The 27474-nt window shown below is 39.0% G+C and overlaps 2 protein-coding genes across 15 annotated transcripts in view; one reads left to right on the top strand and one right to left on the bottom strand.

Moving 5' to 3' along the window:
- The window catches only part of Eri2 (ERI1 exoribonuclease family member 2), a 9314-nt gene extending 6345 nt beyond the window's left edge, over positions 1–2969 (top strand). For all 11 annotated transcript variants that reach the window (XM_048789609.1, XM_048789608.1, XM_015491131.2 and 8 more), the window contains one exon: positions 74–2969. In XM_048789609.1, coding sequence (XP_048645566.1) covers positions 74–1411 — 1338 coding nt within the window. In that variant the 3' untranslated portion in view covers positions 1412–2969. The remainder of the gene's footprint in view (positions 1–73) is intronic.
- Positions 2226–27474, bottom strand: Acsm3 (acyl-CoA synthetase medium chain family member 3). Of its 4 annotated transcripts, none has more exons than XM_015491135.2 (15): positions 27305–27472; positions 24579–24698; positions 19103–19376; positions 18025–18235; positions 14430–14637; positions 11848–11991; positions 11490–11646; positions 11144–11223; positions 10321–10444; positions 9313–9393; positions 7933–8034; positions 6683–6810; positions 6493–6592; positions 2826–2945; positions 2226–2453 (listed from the first exon to the last, which is right to left on the bottom strand). In XM_015491135.2, the coding sequence occupies exons 3-15, from the start codon at positions 19301–19303 to the stop codon at positions 2367–2369; spliced, it is 1743 nt and encodes a 580-aa protein (XP_015346621.1). In that variant the 5' UTR covers positions 19304–19376; positions 24579–24698; positions 27305–27472; the 3' UTR covers positions 2226–2366. The 4 variants fall into 4 exon arrangements, with proteins under 4 accessions (XP_015346621.1, XP_015346623.1, XP_048645573.1 ...); XM_015491137.2 differs by having other exon boundaries at positions 24579–24693; XM_048789616.1 differs by lacking the exon at positions 7933–8034 and having other exon boundaries at positions 27305–27474.

Here is a 27474-nt window from a genome sequence, read left to right as displayed (position 1 = left end):
TCACATAATTTCTGCTGAAGAAAGTATAAATGCAGAATTTCTAAAGCTGTTGGATTTGTCTGTGGAATCGTAGGTTCTCACAAAGAAGAATCCCAACATTCTGACCAGAAATTTGAATACAAATCAAGAAGAAACATCTGCCTGCAACATTAGCATCCAGGGTTCCAATATACATGATAGAGAGCCTAAAAATACAATAAGTCCTCATGAAAAGGTTCAAATGAATTTAGTTTGTGTGAATTCCCCTATAACAGTACAAAAGGATCAGTTACAAGTAAAGAACAGTATAAAAGCCGGTCCTCACAATGTCGAAAGTTGCTTATCTGTTTTTAATACTAAGCCCTCTACATCTTTGGGACAGTTGCAGTCTCCCAGCCTAAATTCATCTATCTATGTGCAGAAGCAAAAAAAAAATGAACATCTTGTAGTTAATACCAAATCTAAGTCTTCAACATTTAATTCAGAATTGGTACTTGTCTCTACTACCATTCCTTCTGTTAATCATGTTTCTGAAGTGGAAATGAGTTCTACTCTTGACTCTTTGCCTATGTTGGCTGAATGGGAAGACATAGTTTTACTGCCAGCATCTCAACCTGAGGAAAATATAGATAGTCTACTTCCTATTAGTGACACAAATGTAGAGACTTCACTTAGTTCTGGAGAAAGAGTAATGGTTTTAAAAGAGTCAGAAGTGCTGAGTCATGAAAATTTTGGAGGCATCAAGAAAACTTTAAAGGAATTGGAGACCACTAAGTCCATTGTGTATAAGAGTCCTCACACTACTATTTATAATGTAAAAGAAGCTAAATATCCAGGTTCAGATGTGTCTGCCTTTAAATTACCTGAACGCAAATTATGTGCCTTTAACAGTGTTAATGCCAGTGCATCTCATCCTTCAGTTTTGGGGAAACATCCTCTTTCTTTAGGTGTCTCTAAAAGGAATTCACCTAGTCCCCCAGTTTTCCCACCAGCAAAAAAACAGACCTTCACTATTCATGAAGAAAAGCCAGCATCATCTGATTGTTCCCCAGGAAAAAGTTCTTGTCAGAAGGTTGCCCCCGCTGTATTAACTTCTGCAGTGAATCTACAGGAGCCTTGGAAGAGTGGGAAAATGACACCTCCCTTATGCAAGTGTGGCCAGAGATCTAAGAGACTTGTTGTTTCTAACAATGGACCAAACCATGGAAGAGTCTTCTATTGTTGCCCTATTGGCAAATATCAAGAAAACAGAAAGTGTTGTGATTATTTTAAATGGGAACAAACACTTCAAAAGGAAAAAGCCAACAACACGCTTCTCTCTCATTCCTCAGGGAGACTCACTTTTAGTTCTCTAGTAACAAGCCATATTCGTGACAGTAATTGTCTTCCTACTAAAAATTCTTTGAGACTCAGACCTTCAATGAGGAATTGATAAATTTTCTGTACAGTTAAACAGTTTTTACTTTTTGACTTTTAGTGCAGGAAAGATAAAAAAGTATAGGGCTACGAGTTATGGAGTCTTAGCATATCTGAATTCTGTAGACTGTATTGTAGCAGATACACACACACGTGCACACACACAAGCACACATACACAGAAAGAAAGTATATTTCATGCCTTCCACTTTCACTCACCATTTGCTTAACAATTGCCTTCTGTGTTCAGGTATGAATCCTAATTACTCCTTAAATTCCCAAACATGAATATTCTGGTACTATCTTACACATTTTATTTATATTTCATATAATAATGTTTGCTGAATTTTCATGCCTCCTTGAAGAATGACAAAATATTTTATAAACTGTATTCATTAGGTTAAATAAGCAATAATAGTACATGATGTTCATTTTTCTAGTTAGACCTTGAAACAAATTATAAGCTATTTTTAAATTATTTGAATAAAAATGTGACTAATAAAATTTCCTACTCTATTTTTAGGTAGATACTTGATAATTATGATAATCTCCAGATTGATATTTTTTACTTTTCTGAAAAATTATAAGTTGTTTAGTCTTATTCAAGGCTTAATTATTCCAATTTGTATATTCACATATTGGAATTATTTAACTAAGGATTAAAATCCAATGTGGCAGAGATTTGATTGATTGATAGAAACTGCTTCTATACCAAACATTTAAGAATGCTGTGATCTGGGGATATAGCTCAGTTATTGAACATGTACCTGGCATGTGCTAGGCCCTGGGTTTGATCCCTAGTACTACAAAAAAGAAGTATCAAAATAAAAATTCCTGAGCAACTGATGACATTTATTTTGTGATGCCAAATTATAGGAACATTGACACTGGTGCATAGGAATCTATTGAATTTTTTTATTTCAAATTCAGCCTCTGTGTTTATTTCATATGTACTATGATAATGGGATGAATTTAAATTGTTTTCCATTCTTTTTTCTTCAGTTCATTTCTTTTTATCTTCCCACTAATAGTCTTTGGCAGCTCTTGAATAAATTCTACCTGTTAAATATCAAGAAGAAGAAAATTAGTCTAAAAGTTTTCATCTTTAGATAAAGCCATTTATGTAGTAGTTCTATTATGAATTCTAGATGAAAAGATTAGGACACTTGTTGTGGGTTTTGGGTAACCAAATAGGGAAGGGGGTATTGTTAAGGAGATTTTTTCTTGATATTTAGTATTTACCGCAAGTTCACTGAGCCAAGTTAAGAGTTTAATTTTAAAAATTCAGATTCTTATTTACACATCATTAGTTCAATTTGAAACACTTTATGTAGCATGTTTGAGGAGCGTGTTCATTAAAAAGGAGAAAATAAACAGTTGAAAAAAATTCCATAACACTGAACAAATATTCATCATAAATAGGATGCCTACCTTTCTTGGGTATTTGTAAGGTGCTGTACTTCTTTTTACATGATCCTGAATCTCCTTTTTTAATTGTTCTTGGTCATGTGACTTGTAATCAGGGTTCAAAACAATAAAAGCTTTTACGACCTAAAATAAATATTTGAAACAGCAGAGAGATGAGTTGTATTTTTTTAGTACATCTTACTTTCTCCAACTGGGAATCTTTGTGCTGCTGGGTAGTGTGCACAAAAAGTTAAACAGTTTGAGCTAAACTAGCCAGTTGACTCCTGCACTTCTTGTTCCACACCCAATACAAGAGACTTTCTGGGATCCCTGATTTATTTATGGTATACTCTTGAACTCTCTCATATAACTACATTTTGAAATCTTGCTTTCTGACCTATTTCTGACCATCTCTGTCCTTGACTTATTGCCTTATTTTTATCTCCTTTAATAAAGTTTCCTCTTGAAACTTGGCAATGCACTAAGCACAGCCTCTTTTTGTAACAACAAACTCTATTCCAGTGTAGTTTCTAAGACTCTCCCCAAATAAACTCTGTTATGTCTTTCTAAAAGTCTTCACAGAACATTGCAGAAACATGTTAAATTAACAAGGAACAACCTAAAATTATACTTAAGAGTATGAGCTCTGAAGTCAGACAACCTGGGTTCAAGTCATAGTCTGTTGTGTCATCTTGGGCAAGTTAGGTCATCTTTCTGTGTTTCACTTTCCTTCTCTGTAAAAGAAGCTGCAAGGAGTACATAAGTCAATAAAGACTTAAGGCTTATAATAATGCCTGTCCCATAGGAAGTCATCAAAAATGATAGTTCATAGGTATGGTAGTAAAAGTACAAAGAGTTAGGGTTTTGTTTTGTTTTATTTTAATTTTTTTAACCTAAAAATAAACATATGGGCATCAAAGCTTCTCTGAAATTCTGTGAATCTTGGATTTTTCTAAGTCTATGGCTATATCATTCAGTATGGTAGCTACTAGCAATGTGGATGTTTAACTTAAAATCAACCAAAATTAAATTTCCTTAGTCATGGTAGCTGCATTTCAGGTATTAAAATAATCTGAGGCCATTATATTGAATGGTGCAAATATAGGACATTTTTATCATTGCCTAAGGAAGACAGTGGCCTATGGCCTTTTTCAAATTTTCAGAGTGATGTTTGAGCTAAGAAAAATTTAGGAACCAGTCATCTCAACAAATAGTGTTCACCTCTTTATTTCACAATCCAATGTTAAAATAGTACTTAAAGTATCTATTATTTTCAAAAATAACAAATGCAAGTTATCCACTCCTTTAACACATTGGAAATTTTGTCTTTTAAAGAGGCTATAAAAAGCACACATTTTTAAAATCGTGAAAATGTAGTTAAATAGATGAAGTAACTCACTGGCTAAAAAATTTTAAAAGCAAAGTAACCATGTGAAACTCCTGAAAATATTAAAATGTGAAAATCAACTGAGAATGTACAAAAATTATCAATATAGGAGTTAAGTTAAGGAAATACTCATTTTAAACCCTATTTGCTTTTGGATAATTTACCAGAGAAAAAAATTAAATATTCATGAAAATTGTCAAAAGTAGTTTTTTTTTTTAAGTTCAAACACTGCAACAGTGTTTAATATAGGCAACAGTGTAAAAATGTACATATTAGATTGAAAGACTATGGTGTAGTTGATTAAAAATTATCAATATTTGGAATCTTGTCCTCAAATCTTCGTTTTATCTGTTTTTTAATTAAATTATTTTAAATTATTCTAATTTGTTATGTGTGATGGCAGAATGCAATTCATTTCATATTGCACACGTAAAGCACAATTTTTTAAGTCACTGATTATACACAAAATATTTTCACACCTTTCTTGTCTTATATGTCGTGTACTTAGGGTAATGATGTCTAACTCATTCCACCATCATTCCTATCCCCTTGCCCCCTCCTTTCCCCTCCCTCCCCTGATTAATTCTTCTAGAACTTGTTACCCAAAGACATGGCTGGACCTAACCCGGAAAAGGACCCAACCCAGCTAAAATAGGTCTGCCACCAGAAAGAAAAGAGCTGCTTATGTCCTACAGCACATGGCATGGACCCCTTGTTTGAAACACCCATGCATCTTTTGCCAGGAAATGTTGCAGCCCACAAGTATTGGGAAACTGGCCAAGTCCAAGTCCTATATCAAGACCCCAGAGTTGAATCAGGGCTGCACAACCCACTTATCAGATCTTTGCTCTGTCATCTGTGGGGTATCAGCCAATCCTAGCCCTAAAGTGTCCAGGACCATTGTGTTTCAAGTCAGCACTTGTCTAGGTGGGTAAAGGTAATGAAAGGCATGGGAGAGGCTGAGACTCTGGAAACCTGCCGGTAGAATGCAGTGAAGAGATCTGCTCTTACCTACAAGGACTATATATTCCCTTTCCTAATAAATAGGGTCTTTTGTTATAGAAACATTCCAAACCAGCAAGTGCTGGTCAATATCCAAAACTACTTTGGGCCATTTAGGAAGATTTAAAGCTTATCCTCTTGCATCAAACATTAATTAAGAGAATCAGTCCTGGGACACAAATATACCCTCTTTGTACTACAATAAACCTCTCCCATTTCTGCCTTAAACTTGACCTATTCAGCCACTGAGACTAAATACCTGTAACCCTGCCCCTTACCTGGAACTTCAAGTCCTACACTGGCATTCGAGATAAGATACTCAAATACATGGTACAGAACATTCTGGACTACTGACGTCAATGTTGTTTTCAAAACTTGATTCAGTGTTTGAGATACTGTCCTCAAATCTTCATTTTATCTGTTTTTGATCAATTCTTCTGGAATTTGCTATACAAGACTGGATATGGACTAGAAAAATACTGTGGGAACATGGAGCCTACTTTTACACAAACGCTGGAGACGTTTTTGCTTGGCAAAAGAGGCCTGAAGAGCGGCATGGACTGTTAAGCACGATCTACCACACGGTCAGCCCCTGCTTATTTCTGAAACTTCTGCTCATAGGCCTACTCATTTCTACTCATGGCTGCCTCACTTCCTGACTCTGACCTTCATCTCACCACTGATGTCTGACACCAGGTCCTCCTTTGCAATGCCAAGCACCTTATTGGCTTCCACCCCTTTTGGGTAACAATTTGATCCATCTGACTTCTAAAGCCCTGTCCTGGAGTGATTCTGGATGATTGACATCATCCCATCTTTGTCCCAGTACTCCATGGAATTCAAGTTCAGATTCTTTCTAGTACACATTTTTCAGTTTTGGTCTGTAGCAGTTCTTTCTGACTAGCATATTTCTATCTAACTTGCACTTAGTATGTTTTTTTGTTGTTGTTTGTTTGTTTGTTTGTTTTGGTGAGTGTGGAACTGGGGATTGAACTCAGGGCCTCACACATGCTAGGCAAGAACTCTACCACTAAACTATATCCTCAGCCCTTTTTAGTTTGAGACAGAGTCTCAAAGTTGCCCGGGTTGGCCTTTCACTTGTGATCCTCCTGCCTCAGCCTCCTGAGTATCTAGGATTACAGGTATGGTTTACTAATCCACCTGGCTAAGTAAATGAATATTTGTTAGGCTTGCATATGTAGTGAATGAAGCATTTGTGTTATTCTGTTTCAAGGAAGTACTGTGTAAAAATATGTGTTAGATTGCCAATCAATTATAATTGAAATGAATCAGTTCATTTACCTCTCCTCTGATGGGATCAGGGCTGCTGACAACAGCTGACTCTGCAACCGAAGGGTGCTCCATCAAGGCACTTTCTACCTCAAATGGCCCAATCCGATAACTGAAAAAGCATATGGCAGGAGTCAAGACTCATTTCCTGTATACTGATGATCAGTTAACACAGACATACACAGTTGGAGAAGAAAATTACCCAGAGGATAATATGACATCATCCGATCTTGAAACAAACCAAAAATATCCATCTTTATCCATGTACCCTCTGTCACCCGTGACATAGAAGTTGCCTCGTAGAGTTGAAGCTGTTTTTGAAGGATCATCCTGCCAAAATTAAATAGACTTTTATTAATGTGACTCTTCTGTTCAGTTGGTTTGTTAAATGTTCAAAGAAAAAGTCTATCTCCTTTGAGAAACCCTTAGAAGGAAGAGGACCAGAGTATGAAATTGGGATGAAATTCCAACATGGACCCAATCCAACCAACCTAAGAGAGGAAAACTATAGTTACAAAGAATAGATAAGTCACAAAACAAATGTTGGAAGAGCTCAGAGAAATAGGTTAATTTAAGCCAGGTGGGGTAGCTCATACCTGTGGTCCCAGCAGCTGGCTCAGGAGGCCTAGATAAGAGGATTGCAAGTTCAAAGCCAGCCTCAGCAAAAGTGAAGCACTAAGCAACTTAGTGAGACCCAGTCTCTAAATAAAATGCAGAATAGGGCTGGGGATGTGGCTTAGTGGTTGAGTGCCCCTGAGTTCAATGCCCAGGACCCTGCCCCCTGCCAAAAATAGGCTAATTTAAGTCTTTTGCTAATTGGCTAATACCTAACACTGGTAGAAAAAGAGAGAAATGAATACTCAGAGTTAAAAGAAAGCACCAACACCAAAAACAGAACTCTGGCATAAAAAGAAAAATAAATGAAGAATTGTCATAGTATGTAAAGTTCATGGGCAAGTAGAACCTGGACCTATGCCTCTTATTATATTGAAATAAACTTTGCTTTAATTTGCTTATCATGATTAGAGATGAAATGTGCTTGCAAACAGTAAGGAACTGGAAAGCCTCAAGAGGGAGGAATTTACTTAATCAGATTGCCCTAATACTTGTTCCTCCCACTCCTCCTAAGAAGAGACAGCGCTAATCGGATGTCAGGAAAATGAGTGGGTATGATTTGATGGTTAAGAGGATCAGTGGATGTCAAGAGGATGTGGATGTAACCGGCTGTCTTCTTTCTAGGGCTCCCTTCTTGCCTTTATGACTATCTAGCCTGTGGGACCACTGTGCTCTTTAGTAAGCATTCAAATGTTTTTTCAATTCCCGTTCTGTGGAATTACCATTCAGGAAAATGAATCTCTTCAGAAAGGGACAAGTACCTGCCTAAATGATTTTTTTTTTAACCAAGCAGTTTTGAGAAATAGAAAACTAGAGATTTAAAAACAAGTCTCTTACTACATAATGAGTAAAAAGGCCAAATGGTCGGTTAGGTAGAACTTGAATTCCAATATCTCCTTCTTGTTCAGGAGGTAGAATATTGCCACTTTCATCTAAAATCTAAGATAAAACAGAAAAAACATTTTAAGAGAATTTTTATTCAATATCACATCTTAAATCTTAACTTTGTATTTTTTTTACCACTTAGGGATGTAGACTTCAAAAATATATTTTAAGTATGCCTTAGAGAAATGTATATATTTAAATTCTTCTTGCACACATAAAATATTATCAAATGCAGATTGCCAAAATGTGATAACAATTTTCTTAAAGTCTATCATCCAGTAATAATAATCACATTTTGGTAATATTCTTTTAGCAACATAGACATAGAAAAAAATAAGATCACTTTATAATATATAGTTTTGCAATTTGCTTTATCTCCCCCGCCACCCGTGGTACTGGGACTCAAGCCCAAGAGCAATGTCCCTCTGAGCTACATCCCCAGCTCTTTTACTTTGAGATCAGGTCTTGGTAAATTGCCCAGGTGGGCCTTGAGCTTGAGATCCTCCTAACTCAGCCTCCCAAGGTGCTGGGATTATAGGCATGAACCAGGTTATGTAGCAATATATCTTATTAAAAATAAAAACATGGATTTTAGGGTCCTATACAAAATCTATTACATCAGAATTTCCAGGGAAGGCCCCATGTAAGATAGAATCTGAGCTCCCTCCCCTGGAAGTGAATCCATCTTGCCTTTTGGCTGCTGTTGCTTTCTCTTTCATATTAGTGAAAGTTCCCTTGTCTGTCCCTAGCTTTGCAGCTGGGTCAGTCTGAGAACAATTCTGTCCCTGTACACTGTGCAGATGGAGAAGCAGAATATTTCCTGATCACCAGTTGGTAGTAATGGCAGTGGTTACAAAAGCCTGGAAATAGGCAGGCACTCTGAACTTGTGCCTCTTTTGGCCTAGTTGATCCCCACAAGAAATACTGACCCCTCTCAGCAGATGCATATGATGTTGTGGTTGAGTATGATATTGGAGGCAGATTGCTTGGGATTGTATCCTTACTCTAGCAGCTGCCAGCTCTGTGACCTTGGATTTGTTCCTTCTCTATGTCCTTATCAGGAAATGGTTCTAATATTAGTATGTATTTAGGTTCCTCCTGGAAACTAATGAGTTTATACTTATGAAATGCTTGGAACTACATAGTACAATATAGATATTGTAAAGTAATTGGGACCCCAGCTAAAATTTCTAGCCCATATCCATCTTTGTATAGAAATTAAGGTATCATGGAAGTAACATGGAATTGTCTCCAAAACAAGGAGTGGTATATGGGGACAGGTGGGAAACACATTGGGTTGTTAGACATTGTCATGGAAGGGGATGTTCAAACCTTAACATCAAAAGCAGGAGAAGGTTTTCCCATTGAGCCAGGTTTAATTTTCATTCCCTTAAAATTTCCACAGATTAGCACCTAGTGTAAGAAGAAGAAAAAGGGGATATAAGTAACTAAGATTCATTTACTAATCTATCATTCAACAAATATTTAATAAGAACTTAGTATGAACCATGCTCAAAATAAAGTCTCTATTCTCACAGAGTAAAGAGATGGAAAATGTACAAAATATATAATAAAAGTTATAAGACGTAAATCCATAACTAATGTTTATAAAAACGTGAGTAGGTTTATATTTGTACTCATTAGAAGGGTATACTAATATTGATATGATGGTTCTGTTTAAATAATTTGTCAATTTTGCTTTTTGTTTTTGGTTATTTTAATTTTGGATCAAGTAATACATTAACAATGATAAGTTCAAGCATTATACAGTGAAGCATCATGAAAAGACAAAACTTCCTTTTAACCTTTTGCTCATCTGCTCCATCTTACCCTTCCTTCTACCAAATAGCCACCTTTGCTCTTACTTCATTAATGTCCCCTAGAATTTCTTCTTATTCTCATCTCTGCAAACTCTTTATAAAGAACTTTCTTGGAATATGTTTGCCAAGGAGATTCTAATAGACTCAATATTTCAAGTAACAAGGAGCTTAGCCAGCGTTTTCCATTTTGAGGCAGCCCTAAGGAAGCTCCTTATCACTTTTAGGAGAAACCTTTCTTTACATAGATCCAATATTTTTTCATTTAAAAAAATATCTTAATGCCTTCATGCTGATCAGTTAATAACAGTTTTTCCTCAACAAGTGGCTATTAAACAAGTGTATATTTCAGAGATTTTTTTTTCCAACTCGCTTCCTGAGGCTTTTATTATTATAACTGTTTTCTAGCCACACCACTCCTTCCTGTATCCCTGGAAGATGCACGAGGACATCACAGAGACTTTGGTTTTTATTCATCCGACTAAATCAAGCTGAGCCCCATCTTTTCAGTGGGGTCGGGTACCGTTTCTGTCTGTCCGTATCCTTCGTAGATATCCAGGCCCGTCCTGTTTCTCCATTGTTCAATCACCTCTGGGTTGATTGGCTCCCCAGCACTCACGCAGTGATTTAAACTTTTGAATTTATAGCTTCTCAGAAGACAGGAAAGCAGTTAGGTTTAGGAGGAGAAAGTGTAAAGAAGTGGAAATTAAGATTACTTCTGATACAAAATAAGCAGATCATAAAATGACACAGAAAATACCAAATTTTCTTTTCCTTTTCTCCTTTATTTTGAGGGTTGGGTTGGGGAGGACACAACTCTCTGCGAAGAAAAACCAGGGATCCTTAGGGAAGGTAACCCATAATAACATCTTTAATGATCAATTAAAATTTCCCTCACATCTGGAGATGGGAAGTGTTGAGCATTGTGAGTATAGTAAAATTGGTTCAGATTACCAATCTACCCTTTCAAATGGAATCCATAATAGATTTAGAGACATGCATCTTCTTTTCTGTTTGCTGAGACAAGGTTCCAAATAGGAGGAACTTCTCTGCTGTCTCTGCTCAGGTAATAGTCACCATTCAAAAGATTAAGTATCTTCTTGCCTATAAACACTGGACTCAGCTGTAAACATGGCTTCACCCTGCCTTTCCTCTCCTTCCTTGGGGGAACCTGCCCTGGACACAGTAATCACCATTCACAGAATGTCAGCAAGAGGGAGGAAGAAAAGGAAGAGTTTGCTAGATCCTGCACCCCTCCTCGAGAGCAATGTTTTTAGGCAGAAAGGTCTTTTATTTTCTAGCTTTTTCCTCCCTCTACTAAGTGCCTGTTTACCAACATTTCTTACCTGCTCATATCATTCTGTATAAGCATTCGGTATGCAGTTGGCGCTGAACAGAAGACGGTGATGGGAAATTTGGAGAGTGTCTGCAATTTAGAAAAAGCAAACTCTTGGCCTACTACAGCTTTATTATATGCTTAAATATCTATGGTAGGCACAGCACAATGTAGACATTGCTTATTTTAATGTAAATGCACTTACAACTTTTCTCTATTTTTCAGGCTTATTGACTTTCTAGATGTGAAATATCTTAAATCATGTTATCTATCTGATCTTGCAAATTAGGCTATTCACCAGTTAGTGATAATGCTGATGCATTTCTAATGTGGACCTCCCTTTCGCTCTGCCTTACCTGCAGGATGGAAGTTGACTCGAAACGGGGCAAGTGGTGTACAAATACACATGCTCCTTGGATCCAGGGAGAAAAAACGCTGCTCCATGCAGACTTTGCCCAGCCTGTGTCTGAGGTATTCCACATCACATCCGAGGGTGTCAAATCCAGCCAGAACCTGGGAGAATAATAATCCTGATGTATAAATCTGTTAAATTTTAGAAATTTGACATGTATAAATATATGTATAAATTTTTTTAATGGATAAATTTGTTAATTGTGTTAAAATGTTAAATTTGTAGGAAAACACATTTTAAAGGCCAACACATGAATCATCATTTCATTTTTGACACTTCAAGCTGAAGGTCTGTGGAAGTACCTTCCATTTACAGATAATCCTAAACCAAAACTGCTGTGGGTGTGTCCAATCATTTTAGGAGGTCCAGTTGTTCCACTGGTAAAGTAAATGGCCATCATCTCATCATGTTTTGTCATCACACAGGTGTGGTTGTCACTGGCATGTCTGCAAAGGAAAGAGTGTAATGATTATGTACAGAAAACACAACGCTGTAGACTGTTGCCACTGACAGGGATTTGAGAAGCCATCTCCTCTGATCTCTTCATCTTATGAATCAGGCCCCAGTGACTTGGACTGAATCCCAAGGTAAAAGTTACCCCCACCTCCATCTTTTTAGGTGCTTTCTAGAATCAAAATAAACTTTGCTATCAAAAACTTATAGATAATAAATGATTTTGTGGCTTCTTACTATATGATAAAGAAGGATTAAAGCATAAAAACAATTGCTGGGCAGAATAAGAATTCTACCCTCTTAAAATCATGGACTTATGAAGAATTTCCCCTTCCTCTCTACTGTGAATGCTTTAAAATGTGATTTAAAAAAAAAATGAGGATGTTGGGCTGCATTTACAGATGGTAGAATACTTGCCTCCCATGTGCAAGGCCCTGGAACCCCAAGCACCACACAACATACACATACACACACACAGAGAATTCTAAAAATGATTATGTTAATACAGATCATGAGTAATAACAAGGACTTATAAATTATGGCTGTTCAGTCAAATCTCACCTGCCGCCTATTTTTTTTTTTTTTTTTTAATATTTATTTTTTTTTAGTTCTCGGCGGACACAACATCTTTGTTTGTATGTGGTGCTGAGGATCGAACCCGGGCCGCACGCATGCCAGGCGAGCGCGCTACCGCTTGAGCCACATCCCCAGCCCTGCCGCCTATTTTTGTAAATAAAGTTTTGTTGGCACAGAGCCATGTCCATTGGTGTATTAGCTTTTGTTGTTTTTACACTGTAATGGCAGAGCATAAGTCTACGCCCACCAAAACCTTAATATTGAAGCTCCTTTCTCTTTTGTAGAAAATATTTGCCAACTTCTGAAAGGATAGTTTTTCTGTTTTCCCACAAGATTCTGCACAGTTCTGGGTATAATCAAAAATAAGACTGAAGAGGATACAGTCCTCTATCCAGGGAAGGAAGGACTCTGGTGAAAGAGGAAGAAGATCTTTTAGTTCTAAATAATTTGTGCATTAGGGCAGCCAAGAGAAGGCAAACTCTGCATACGTATACATCAGGTATCTAAGAAGTTTATAGATTTATCTGTGAATACTAGGTTCAGAATGAGAGGAAAGAAATATCCAGGCCATAAGAAATATAGAAAAGCTGGTTTCAAACCCAGTCTATGAGTCCAGAATTGTGTTCCTTGAAAATAATACCTATAGTCATGTGCCTATCATCTCCATCACAGGTACGGTTGTCCTCAAAATCTAAAACTGGCTTATTGTGCTGATCTCTTACTACTAGAGATTGTAAATATAGTGGTTAGGAGTATGGGCTCAGAAGCCAGCTGGCTGTAAAACCCAGCTCTGCCAAACACTACCATCTGACCTTATTCATCTGTATACTTATAATACCTATCCTCTGGTCATTGTAAGATTTAAGTGACTTAATATATCTGAAGAGCTTAGAACAGCTTCTGAAACACAAACAGTTCCATATAAATGTTAGCTATCATTGCCATTTTAATACTATTTTTGTTAGAATAGTACTTGGTCTTTGATAAGAGTTGGCTATCATAAAGGAGGTAGGAACAAGTCCACAGTTGCAAGCATGCTCCCAAATTCTTGCAAAAATGTAGGAAGCTCATTATAGAAAAGGAAATCTCTGCCAGCCTAATGCTGAGATATGGCCACTACCTGGCAAAGTTCTACTGATTCCTAGAAGCACCCCAGGGAAGGACTTGAACATCAGTGTAACTTCATTTTATAATTGCACCCATTAACATCAATGCTGTTTTATTAATTATAACCCAACAGAAGTGGTGCTATCAGCAGGGGATGTTAGAGCCTACACAGAGGACCAATTATGATCCATTTCCCTGGAAGATGGTAACAGCTTTGTGGTTGGCACGATGATGTACCTGCTGGATCCCTCTACAGGATGAAGGACTTACTCTCCCCAGGAGCTAGGAGCCCTCTTTAGAGATTGCCTTGAATGAAGAGAGCTCTCTCTAGGGACAGTCACCATCCAATAACTGATAGATGTGGGTATATAAGGCCGGGACCTCTTGCTTTAGCTATAAACAGTTTTGAGGTGCCAGTGGGTTGGCCAAGAGTTATTACAGGGAATATATCATGGTTCATTTCTTCCTTTGCCCAATCCCACATCCTTCCCTTTCTTTCATAGTTGTTGATTCCCCAAAAAACACCTTAATAAACATCTTATACACTGTTTTTCATCTCCTTAATTTCTTCCTGGGCATCGCAACCTAAAAAAAAAACACTGCAAGCCCCTCCCTGCTTCAGAGCTTAGTACTACTAAAGCAATAATTAGGAATTGTTTTCTTTGCCTGTTGCTTTAATTAGCATTTGTTTGATCACTACTTTTTGTTATTGCCTTTGTTTCTGTGTTCTACAAGGAAGGCTACTCACTTCATCATCTCCTTGAGGTTCCCCCAACCCTCTCTGGAGTTCTGAGACACAAGTAGCTTGAAGTGGAGATTTTCACATGTAGATGCAACAGCATCCACTGCTGGGGCCAGTGAGTCATTGGTAATAATGCACTTCGCTTTTGAAGTCTGTAGTCTGTAGAGGAGGTCTTTCTGGGTCAGCTGAGTAGTTCCTGGGATAAGAACTGTCCCTAAAGAAGCAATGTTTAGAAGTTTATTCTCATTATGGATTAGTTAGTCAGTTTACCACGTAAGATATCTATTTGTCTTTCATTATTCTGCTTTTACCCTTCAAGTAAAAGAGTACTTAAAAGTCTCTAAACCTTTTTTTTTAATACCTTTATTTCACTTATTTTTATGTGGTTCTGAGGATTGAACCCAGGGTCTTGCATGTGTGAGGCGAGCATTCTACCACTGAGCCACAACCCCAGCCCGCTAAACCTTTTTAAGCCCTCACGTGAGAGGAGAGTAAATGCTGGATAATTATCCTACATTTAAAGATCATTCATAACATAGAGCTTAAAGAGGGTTATGATTGAAAAGTAATATTTCCCAATATTTATTGAGTACTTGAGTTGTAAATGCCCAGTTTCTACATCTATAAAATGGGGATTATAATAATACTGTTACTGGCGGTGTTGCCTCTCTTGAAGAGAAAGTGAGCAAATAAACAAATGCTTATTTTAAAGCCAGAGAAACCACATACATCATAGAAATGTCCTAAATATCTGCAACTGAGTGCCAGTTTTTTATGGAAAATATTACTCAAAGTAAGGAATAAGCTTACTGAGAATTAATACTTTTTAATAACATACTAATGTAATTATATGCTAATATAATTATACACTAATTAATTATACACTAATATAATTATTTTAATAATTATATACTAAGATTTTTATTGTAATGGCATTTGATAATACATAAAAAGAGTATTTGAAAGTTAAAGTGTGATGAGTTTGTTGCTGGCACTGAGGGTAATAGAATGATCTAAGAACTTAGAAATAAAGGAAATAGATTGTCTCCTAAAGCTAAACTATGTACTCAACTTAATAGATCAGAACAGAGACATGTAGACAGACAATAATTCACAAAGTAGCAAGACTAAACTGTATCCTAATATATGATATATTAACACAGAATTGGTCTCAGAAATGGGTATTGCTGCTACAGAAAATAGATAAAGGAAATTCACTAGAGCAAACTGATGAGTTGACATGGTTTGGATATGACTGGTCCCCCCAAAACTCCTGTGTTAATACAGGAATGTTCAGAGGTGAAATGATTGGATTGTGAGAGCTGAACCTAATTAATTAGTCCACCTAGACTGAAGGGTGGTAATCTTAGGCAGGTGGGTTGTGGCTGGAGGAGGTGGGCCCTTGGGGTGGTGTGCCCTGAAAGGGTCATCTTCCCTGTGGCCTTTGCCCTTGATCTTCCTGTGCTGGCCATCATGAGGTGAACAGAACTCCTCCATATTGGCATCAGATCAATATTGGCATCAGATTGGCCATTTTAGGCTGGGAGCCAATTTATCTAGAGGCTCCAAAGTTCCCATTCTGAGGCAATGCTGCTTAACTTCCCATAAGAACTGTGCCTGATTAAAGATCAACCCCACCCCAGCTTATGACACAACTCCTAAGCAGCTTATGACATTTCTCTTGCAGGCTAGAAAGCTGCTCTGTGAGTGCTGACACAATGCTGCTCTCCTTAGAGGGACAGCCTTGTCCGTTTGCCTCATGCTACTGACAGTGAATCTTTTGCATGAGATTCTGGTGTGTGGCGTGGTCTTTGGACTTTGCTTGGACTCTGCAAGTGTCCTTTCACTCCACCATTCCCTTCCACCATAATGCTCTGTTTACCCTGGGCCCAGAGCAATGGACTCAGCTGAACATGGAACTAAACCTCTGAAACCATGAGCAAAAATAAACTTTCCCTCCTCTAGATGTTCTTGTCACAGCAACACAAAAGTAACCCATGGGTACATCCAAGCCTGTCTAGGGAAGAAATCTCTGTTAGGGAATTTCACTTTATTGTCCCTTGAATAATGTGGCTGCTAATCAATATCTGTATTCACACTGGCCTATTTTCATTTTCTCTAACCTACAAGTTATTTTCTGCCTCAGGGACTTTGCACAAGCTTCTCCATTTGACTTTGTTTCCCATCACCCACACCTTCTCAGGTCTCAGCTTAATATCCCCCTGGCTTCCTCTCCATTTATGTCAAGTACCCTGACAGCAGTGACTCTTGCACCAATTCCTTTGTATCACACTATATGTTCATTTTCCTCATGACTGTCTTATCCCTGGACTCTTAAGCCCACAGCACCTAAAACAGCAGGTACCCAGCAACCTGTTGAATGGAGTGACGTGTGAGTATTAGAAGGATGGGTCAGACTTCCAAATCCTGGTGCAAATAAATTGAATTGTGAATATCACTTGTTCTGAACCGCAAACTGCCAAACTTTAAACTTTGTCTTCTCATGTAGGTCTGTTAAGCTAGGAGAAAGGGGCTACTCATGCCAGAGTGTTTTTACCTTTCATGCAATTGAAAATGTTGGTAATATCATTTTACTCATTCCATTCCATAAGCATAATACTAAGAGCCACCTGTCCCTCTGCCCTGAAATGCAGAGCTCCACTGTCAGATGCACTGACATCAAGAGGCTTCTGATCTACTAAGTGAATGGCCACAACTGATGAATTCACAAAGTTCTTGTCATCCTGAGACTCCAGGAAGAGAGCAGCTCAGTGGGTCAGGATATCAGGGTGTGTTGTCCGAGAAGGTAACATTAAGCTGAGACTGGAAAGTCGGTAAGAATTGTCCATGTGATTAAGTGTATTGGTAAGTAGAAAAGCCAAGAGATAGCTTTTCTGCGTAATCATGGAGTATAATGGTGTTACAGCAATAAAAAAAAAAAAAATGCTAGTCTTTCATGGTGCATCTAAAGAACTTCAGAGTTTATCTGGTAGGCAATGGAGAAGTATTAAATAATGTTAAACAGCAAAATGATTGCATAAATTGTGTTCTAGGGAAAAGACTGGAATTGGATTGGAGTAGGTGTATGGGCACAAACTTAAGAGCAGAATTAGAAAGAATTTGGGGAGAATCCATTTGGGAGATGGTAAAGATGTGAAATAAAGCAATGACAATGAATAATATCTGGAGGCAGGTAGGCAGTCAGATTTATAAGGCGTAGTAATTTATTAGGAATGAGGAGTTGGTGGTTGCCTTAGGGGAACAGCTGGGGATAATTAACCAGGGCAGAAACAAAAGCATGAAAAATTGAGTTCTTTTACTATGTAAATATACTGGATCCTATAGAAGGAGAGGGGAAAGTAGGTATGAAGCTTTAATTGCTTTATAAATCTATTTCACTTTAAAAATCTATTTCACTAACCTAACTTCTCATGTAAGTCAAAAGACAGCATGTTTCCAACACATTTCTATGGGTCCTGAGAATAATACTACATTTTCCAGGGTTCTTCTTCAAATAGTATATCCAAATAAGTATCTCATGATTAAAAAAATCTCTCCTCTGGCGTAGTTTATATACGATTGGATTGCAAACATTACTAACCTGTTCGCAAACAGGCCACATTTGCAAGCCACCACTCCGGGATCTTAGGCAGAATCACAATTACTCGATCTCCCTTTTCCAGGGAACAGGTTTCTGTAAGTATATTGGCAAATTTCCTGGACAAAGATCCCAGTTCCTCAAAACTCCACCTCACTTCGTCTCCATTTTCATCGATCCACCAGAAGGCTGGGTTGGAAGGCCTCTGTCCAGCCTAAGGAAAGACAAACCAGTCATGGATTTAGAAGTTGTTAGACAGTTAAATTCTATTTCAAGGAACCAATGGAATACATCCTCTGAATATATTCATTAGGACTTACACTGAGTCTTTGGAAATAACTTTGGGGTCCTTATTTTTAGGGAGTGATGTCATTTCTTATTTAGTGCAGTTGCTTCTCTTACCAAAAAGGAATATTACATTCCTTCATATTTCTCTGACTACTGTATCTATGCCTCATTTCCTACCATTTCTGACTCTTAAGGGTCACTTTTTATTTTTTTAGATGTTGATAGACTGTTTATTTTATTCATTTATTTATATGCAGTACTGAAAATCGAACCCAGTGCCTCACACATGCTGGGCAAGCGCTCTACCACTGAGCCACAACCCCAGGCCTAGAGTCACTTTTCACTATTACTTTTTTAAAAAATATTTTGTTTTAGTTGTAGTTGGACACAATACCTTTATTTTATTTATTTATTTTTATGTGGTGCTGAGGATTGAACCCAGCGCCCCACACGTGCTAGGCAAGCGCTCTATCACTAAGCCACAACCTCAGCCTTCAGTATACTTTTTGTTTTTTAAAAAAACAACCTGATTATACTGACATCATGGGCCAGATAATTATTTATTCTGTAAAGAACTGTCCTTTATATTAGTTTTTTTTTTTTTTTCCTAAGCAGCATCCCTCACCTCTATCCATTAAATACTAGTAGCAGCCTCCCTTACCCCCCAGTCCCCTTCCTCCACCCTCATTTTCCTAGGACAACAAAAATGTCTCCAGACGTTGCTAAATGTCCACAGGGGGCAAAATTGCTCCCAGCTCAGAAACTGTCATCTGACTGGCCCCTTTCTCCATACCATCTCCATATTGGTCCACTGGTCCAGGACATCTTTAGCAAAGTTGAAGTACTCTGGAATCTCCAATTTGAAGTCCTGTTTCATGGACTCATAGTTGGAGAAATTCTGAGGGGTTGCTGTTCTGTGCTCTCCATGCAAATCTCTCACAAAACCAGAAATTGTGAGGCGCTGAAAACACTTGGCACGGAGTAGTAGCGACATGGCGACAAGCACTAGCTAGCGTCAATTTTCTTGGATGTTTTAGCACTCAAGATTTCCATGGAGACTAATTAATCTAAAAGACAAACAAAAAGGTCATACATTTATTTCTGTTCCAAGGGTAGCCATACCCCAAAGCAGCTAAGTTTTATTATTATTAACTAGTACCACCACCACCACTACCACCACCACCATCATTGAATCATTTTCTGAATACTCCCTATATTCTAAAAACTGTGCTCAGTATTTTACATTAACACTGTGAAGTGCGTACTGTTACCATCAGTGTTTATTGATAGTGAAAATTACTAGCAAGAGAACTTGGGCTGGATTTAAACCCAGAACGATCAGGTCTCAGCCCATTCTAATGTACTATTGCTTCCCACATGTATTTCTAAAGAAATAAAGATCTGGAATACCCAGGTAATCTCATTGTTTGCAAAAGGATAAAGCCTTCTTGTCTTTTATCTGCAGATTTCAAAGGAGTACAAAAAGTTAAGGAGAGTTTTTCACAATGGATAATCTACAGATGAAGAAATGAAGAGTAGCCCACTACCAAATAGTCATGAAAGTAGTTTATAATCTGTCTAGTTTATAGGCTGCAGTTCCCGTGCTCTCAGTAAGAGCCCACGCGACCTTCGAGTCCTAGAAGCTGCATTTGTTGGAGATGTAATAATAGGGCTTTAACCTTTAGGGATTTTTGTGGGGGAGGCCCCTTGGGGCTCCCTAGCCCTCCCTTCTTCTGTGGGAAATAATTTGATCACAATGTTATTTATTTGTTGAGGCTGTTAAAGATACTGCTCTAGGGATTATGAATATTTGGGGCTCTCCTCTTTATAATTTGTGTAATTTTCTAAATTTTACTTTTTGTAAATTACTTTTTTGTAAATGTGTTACTTTCATAATCATTAAATCATAACTTTAACTGCAATTCTAGCTTTTTGGTACATAAGGCAGCCTGGCTGTTGGAAACATTTCTGTATTGATAAACTGCCCAAACAATACATAATAACAGATATCAGCTTAGTTTTCTCCTAGATGGACCTGGGGTTTGGGCCTCATGTTGATGTACTAAATTGGAAGCCTGGATACTTCTTCTGACCTTCTCACTTCTTTGTGTGAGGACCTGATAAGTCAGTTTTCTTGAGCCCTCTGAGATCATCTGGTTTGAGCTTCATTTTTCACTTGCAAAGACATCTGGAGCTCCAGAGAGGAGAGGCAACTGGTTTCAACCTGTCATATTAGAGTTAGAACCCAAACTCTCTTGTTTTGAATTCCCATTTGAATGTTTTTACTTCAGTCCAGTATTATTTCATAAAGCAGTGATTCTCAATTTTGGCCATATATTTGAACCATTAGAAAAGCTTTTTTTAAAAAACCTGATGACTAAGTCTTAGACCAATTAAATCAGCATCTTTGGGAGTGGACCCTGGGTCCATATTTTTAGAAATTCCTTGGAGGTTTCTAATGCAAGGCCAAGGGTTAAGAATCATTCATCTAAAGGCTATAGTCTTTGAACCAGTAGCATCAGCATCACCTAGAAGCTTGCTAGAAACACATAATCTCAGGCCCCAGACCCACTGAATTAATGGAGTTAATCTTTGAACAGGATTCCCAGGGGGTTAGTGTGTACCTTCAAGCATAAAAAGCACTGGATCATACCACGTTGGCTAAATACATTAGCTATTGAACCATACAGACATGTGATAGGGTCCAAGTTTAGTCACTTATGAACTGTAACCTTAATTGGATTATTAACCACTTTGAACCTCAGTTTGACATTTTACCAGTGGAGAGACAAATAGAACCTCTGTCAGAGAGTTGCTCCAAAGACTGAATATAATAATGCATGCAAAAATGTTTACCATAGTGCCTGCCATATTACTCTCTACTATTCTACTAGAACAGGGGTTGGCAAACTTTTTCTATAAAGAGATAAACAATAAACATTCTGTTCAGGTCTTTGCAAACCATACCTGATCTCTGTTGCAACTATTCAATTCTGTTGTAGCCATTGATAATACATTACTAATGGGCGTGGATGGGTTTTCCAAAAAATCTTATTTATGAATATGAAAACTTGAATTTGATGGAGTTTTATGGGTTAAATTTTTTTTCAATCATTTAAAAATGGGAAAACCATTCTCAGTTTGCAGGCTGTGCAAAAACAGGCAGAGGCTGGATTTATCCCATGGGCTGCAGTTTGCTGGTTATAGTAGAATATAAATTTAATGAGGGAGGAGCCTTCCTTGTCTGTTACATCCCTGCTATTATCCTTGACAATTATAATAGAATTTGGCATAGAGTCGGTGCTTAAGAAACATGTTGAATTAATAAGAAATTTTTTTAGAAGTGAGAACTTTTGGATGCAGTTAACTTCAATAACTCAGGATTACAGTAGACCTAAGAAGGACCTCTGCTACTTAATCAGAGTTATGTGACTACCTGCACTGTCCACATGTAACTGTTTAAGTTAATTTAAATAAAATCTAAAAATCAGTTCTTTACTCACTTTGGCTGTATTTCGAGTGCTTAATGGCCACACATGGCTAGTGGCTATGATGTATGGGTCAGTGCAGACATAAAAAAATTTCTATTATTGCAGGGAATTCTTCTGGATAGTATTAATAGTGTTGATAATAGCTCAGAACTGGACTGATATAGAACATTAAAATACAGGAAAATCAAAGGATAGGTTTCCTGAGATAAGATTTCTCTAAGGATCCGGGTTTAGTAAGTGTTGCCCATCTCTATTCTCTTGCCTAAAGGGTGTAGGAGGAAAAGCATTAACAGAAACGTCAGGCTCTAAAGAGAAAAAACTGTTCTTTGGTACAGAAATAAAATCACTCTGAGGCCTAGTTTCCTTGGAGATTAAGTTCTTAAGTCCTCAAATGTCATTTGGCTTGGCATTGGGGACTGGGTAGAGAAAGAACTACTCGTCTTTGCTCTTTGTTGGCAAAATGCTACTTGCCATTTTGGCTGCTGTCTGTCCTAACAGAATTAGCAATAGGTTTCTTTCCACTGAAGGAAAGAGTCAACACTAAGTGTTTAGATGTAATTTGTCTCTGTTCTTAATTTTTTGCATAATGACTTCAAGTGATTCAAAAAAATACCAAAGGTACATTGTCGGGTTTTTTAGCCTCCCGTTTCCTCCTGACCTGCGGGAGAGATGGGGAAAGCACGCCCCAACCAGGACCAGCCGAGAAAGGTAAAGGCCAGGCGCCCATACCCAGCCCTCCTTCCCCGAGGACAATCAGGCAGGCCAGGGAGAACAGTCAAAGCAGGATCTCATGCAATGAGAAAACCTACACAGCTAATATAATGTACAGGAGCCAACCAGGATAAAGGTCAGCAGGGTGGGGAGAATTTACATCTACACCCATCCTACACGCAGGAATGTCGTGAGGGCAGAAGGGTTCTGAGCCTATCCTAGAGGTGGTCCGATTCTTCATCACAACCCAGGGCAATGCCTTCTGGCTAATCTCTGGGTGCTCTCTTAGCCACATGTGACCCCAGGACTGGGAAGCGGGTGCAGCCAACAAGTTAAGTTTCCTCTTTTCTGATGCAACATGCCCCACGTTACATCATGCCCTACCTCTCCCCCGTTTTGTTTTATTAGCAGATGTTTGCCTTACTTGAGAGTGTGCCTGTCTTAGGTCGTCCCCCTCTGGGGATCTTACCCGTCATTGATTACCACTCTGGCTCTTCAGGCAGTTCACCTGCAGGGTCGGCAGACCCAATGGGAAGCTTTATGGAAGGGAGACAGCTATCGCCTACGAAGGAAACCTTTCTGCTCCTGGCTTACACCTGCATGTCCTGGTAGGGGCCGTGGCCAACCTCATAGAGTTCCCAGTCAGTATCTTGTAAGACAGCATGTTGCTGCCGGACCACCATCAGTTGAACAGCTCTGGCTCGATAAGGGAGCCACCCGTTTAGCCCAGTCCATAGAAAGCTAGATTGCAATTCGTTCTACAGTTTTTAAGGTCTTTTTGTCGTCTCTTGATCTTGTCTTGGATGAAACCAGAGTGATTGGCATAGAAGCAGCATGACATCAAATTTGGACTTACAATCCCTTTGCCAATGAAATCCCTTTCTACACCGGGGGCAGGGCGTCTTAGGTGGAGTATGACCTTTAGTTTGGCCTGAGGGACGTCCCCCACGGGGCACCGAGTCTTATTGGGCCTGTAAGGCACTCTCTCTTGAAGTGGCCCTGTTGACCACATCCATAACAAACCCCTCTCCCGGCTCCACTGGAAGAGGCTAGGGCAGTAGTAAGGACCTCAGCAAGCGAAGCCGTTTGGGCCTGCAAGGCCGCGACCAACGACTGTGATTGGTGGGCTTGAGTACCGACATCCTTAGTGGCCACCTATCCACGTCCCCATAGATCTGTCCTTCATCCCCGCACAGGCTAGTTTGTGGTCTGTGGTCATCCCCTCCCAGACCAGCATCTTGACAAACTGGTCCCGAAGAGGCCCTGGGGGGAATTTCCTTTGGAGGCTCTTTTCCACCCTATCGATGAAGGTGGCAAGATCCTCAGTAGCCCTCTGAGTAATTCCTGCTACTGGGGGCTCTGAGGAGCCTTCCTCCAACTTTTTCCATGCTGCCAGCCCCAAAGCCCATACCTGCACCTGGTAGGGGGCAGGGATAGCAGCCTGCTGAAGGCCTATGGAAAATTGATCACTGGACCCCGACAACATCCCATAAATTACAGGAACCGGAGGATTAACAGCCTGATTCCTCTCAGCCTGAGCATGGCACTCCTCATTAAAGAAAGCACACCATTTCAGGTACAGGGGACCAGGAAGCATAGCCTTGGTTAAGTTTTTCCAGTCTTGGGTGGTACACTGTTGGTGGGCCAGACCCTGGAGGATTGTTTCAGCCCAGGGCGAATTAGGTCCATCCTCGGAGATGGCCTTTTTGAGTTCTTTCAAGTCCTGGTCCTCCCAGGGATACCATAAGGCCGGTCTGTTGCCCCCAGGGTTAACATTTACCGGGAAAGCCATACACGATGGGGATGAGTGTGACGGAGGTGGCTCCCTATCCCGACTGCCTACCATGTGTTCCTGAACAGGAGCACTTGGTGCGGAACCCAGAGGACCAGGCCGGAGATCAAAAAGGTCTAGGAGGCCATGGTCAGAGTGAGGCTTTAAGCCTCTCTCCTCCTGGACAGCGAGAGGACTGACTCGCTGTGACCCAAGTCTGTCCTCAACAAGGATTTCCCAATTTGAGTCGTCCTACTTAGTGCAAGATTGCCCCATCTTTCTAGGGGTACCCTTACCTTGGAAAACTCGCTTGGCTTGGCTGGGCTCGATACTCTCACTCTTGGTGAACTGAGTTCTTCGTGCCCCGCGTGGGGCGCCAGATGTCAGGGTTTTTTAGCCTCCAGTTTCCACCTGACCTGCGGGAGAGATGGAGAGATGGGGAAAGCACACCCTGGAGCTGAGAAAGGTAAAGGTTGACTGGCCGCCCACACCCAGCCCTCCCTTGCCGGAGGACAATCAGGCAGGCCAGGGAGAACAGTCAAAGCAGGATGTCATTTAATGAGAAAACCTACACAGCTAATATAATGTACAGGAGCCAATCAGGGTAAAGATCAACAGGGTGGGGAGAATTTACATCTACACCCATCCTACACGCAGTAAGGGTTCTGAGCCTATCCTAGAAGTGGTCCGATTCTTCATCACAACCCAGGGCAATGCCTTCTGGCTAATCGCTAGGTGCTCTCTTAGCCACTTGTGGCCCCAGGATTGGGAAGCGGGTGCAGCCAGCAATTTAAGTTTCCTCTTTTCTGATGCAACATGCCCCACGTTACATCATGCCCTACAGTACATGGTGAAAAATCTTGAGTCTTGAGTCTTCCCAGTTCCATACCTCTCAAGGAATTTCTGTTATTCTTTCTATGTATCTTTCAGGTTTCTTTCGGTGCATTTGAGCAAATATGACTATAGATTATTTTTTCCCACCACTTTACACAACAGATAGCCTAGATACACACTGTTCTGACCACTGAAAACATTTTTTAAAATGTGTTTCTAGAGACCTCTTCATATCAGTATATGATGCTCTTCATTGCATTTGTTTAAAATAGCTACATTAAATTCTAATAAATGGCTACGCCATAATTTCTTTCTTTTTTTCATTTGTTCTTTTTAGTTATACATGACCGTACCCATAACTTCTTTAACCCACATTCCTAGCAATAATCACTTGAGTTGTCTGTATTATTTTGCAGTTTGTATGAAAATTTGAAACTATTTCCTTCAAAAGAAATATCCTGATTCTTTTTCTCATTACTTGGATGTAAAAACAAATAGTATTTAAAAATAGTTAAGATGTACAATAAAATGATTTCTGATCCTCTTAAAATAAAAAGGCAGGAATTTAGACTAGTTAGAACTGGGACATTACACTTCATTCTTGGTAGCTTAGTATGTTTCGTTTATTATTCAGCAGATACTGAGAACCTACTATGAAAACATTTTGCAGACATAGAGGATATACAGGTGAATGAACAAGACTCTTTTCTGTTGAGAAAAAACAAATAAGTGTGCTCTATAAAAAGAAACAGTAACAGGAGAAAAGGGAGCCTTTTTTAGGAGGTCTCTCTGGGGAATGACATTTTTGCTGAGATCTGGTGAGTGGCTTCACTGTGCTGAACATTTTGCATTGATTTGTCATTTCCATTTTACAAACAAGGACATAAAGACAAGTGCATGCATATCCAAATTGAATAACACCCTCATTCATTCACCAGACACTTCCTAAGCACTTACATGCCAGGCATATAATACATGCTGAAAATACAGATGCAAGCAAAATATAACTAGTCTTGCCCCCATGAAGCTTACAGACTATTAAACAAGTATGCACATATTGTAATTAGGGATAAATACACTGTAGTCAGCTTGCTGATACTAAGTAGAATCAGTAGTCAGTATGATTTCTTCCCTATCCCTGATACAAAACCCTGATACACAACATCCATAATCCTTCAAACATACATTAAAAAGAAACTTGAACAGCCATTTGGAGCTTAAAATGAACCTAACCATTTTATTCTACCAGAAAGACAATACACAACATCCTTCTCACCAAAACCATAATATTGCCTTTTCCCCATAAAAGCTCAGTTCCTACCTTTTTAATGATCTTAACATTTGTAAAATTCCTTGTAGATGAAAGAACTGAGGTAACTTTTCTCGGATGAGACCAGAGTTTTACACTAAGTCAACAGAAATATTGCCAGAGAAAATTCTTCTAAGCAAGACAGCACCACTGGCTGGTCAGATGGCCTTTTAAAAGTATTTAAGGTCTCATCTGAAATGCATTATGTCTGTATAATCATAGATGCCAACAGGGCTTCCCTACATCTCCATAAACACTCCTCCCCATAACTTACCAAATAATAACAGTGTTTTGTTGTTTATGGCCCAGACATTCTTCCTGCCCCCAGTAAGATCTTGCCTGAAACCTCTCCCATATACAACTTTTGCAGCTTCCCTCAATTGACCACCTAATGGAGAATAGCAGCTGCCCCCAAATTCTTAGATTTTGCATTTGTATGTTTCTCAAAGTTTCCTAGAACTTGTTTGCATGCTTTCTGGAAGACATAGAAGATGTATTTCCATCTGCTACTGAGCAGGGTGGGAGCTTTGTGAACAATACATTGAAAAACTCAGCTGGCTGCTCTTCAGTCTCAAAATTTGTTTGAAAACATTTTACCTAGTAAATGCATGAACATGCTTTAAAAAGATCAAAAAGCACCAGAAGTCTTGACATGAAAATTCAGCTGCTGTGCTTACAGCCTTTTCTGTGTGCATACTCCTCATCACTTACTGAATGGAGTTTCACACACCAACTGAGAAATTCTGAGAGAAATTCCTTGGCTGCCCCTGACTTCAGTGACAGCATGTCTTTGGATCAGTTGATTTTGCTTCTTTATAATTTATTATCTTTGCTCGAAAAAAAAAAAGTCTGTATCAGCACAGCAAATCAGGTACTCACTAAAATTATGGCTTCTGACACAGCTGGAGGTGGTGGCAGATGTATTTCCTGGAAGAGCAGTCCTGAAATTTGATTTCCCACCTTTGCTTTAGTTTTGTTAGTGGCCAAAGAGGAAAGAAGTGGTGTGACAGTCACAAGTAGTCAATGTGCCCAGAATGGTTTCTTTTCTT

The sequence above is a fragment of the Marmota marmota genome, unplaced genomic scaffold, assembly GCF_001458135.2.
Source record: "Marmota marmota marmota unplaced genomic scaffold, marMar, whole genome shotgun sequence".
Lineage (NCBI taxonomy): Eukaryota > Metazoa > Chordata > Mammalia > Rodentia > Sciuridae > Marmota > Marmota marmota.
Note: the sequence above shows the minus strand (reverse complement) of the source record. Positions and strands in the feature narration are given on the sequence as shown.

What these genes read in the sequence shown, in the direction of transcription:
- Acsm3 (XM_015491138.2), bottom strand. Translation starts at nt 19,303, where the DNA reads ATGTCGCTACTACTCCGTGCCAAGTGTTTTCAGCGCCTCACAATTTCT. An exon ending in GATACGGACAGACAGAAACG is followed by an intron (nt 9,394 to 10,320) that starts GTACCCGACCCC and finishes TTCTTACACTAG; the next exon opens with GTGCTAATCTGTGGAAATTT. An exon ending in CTGATCCCATCAGAGGAGAG is followed by an intron (nt 2,946 to 6,492) that starts GTAAATGAACTG and finishes TATTTATTTTAG; the next exon opens with GTCGTAAAAGCTTTTATTGT.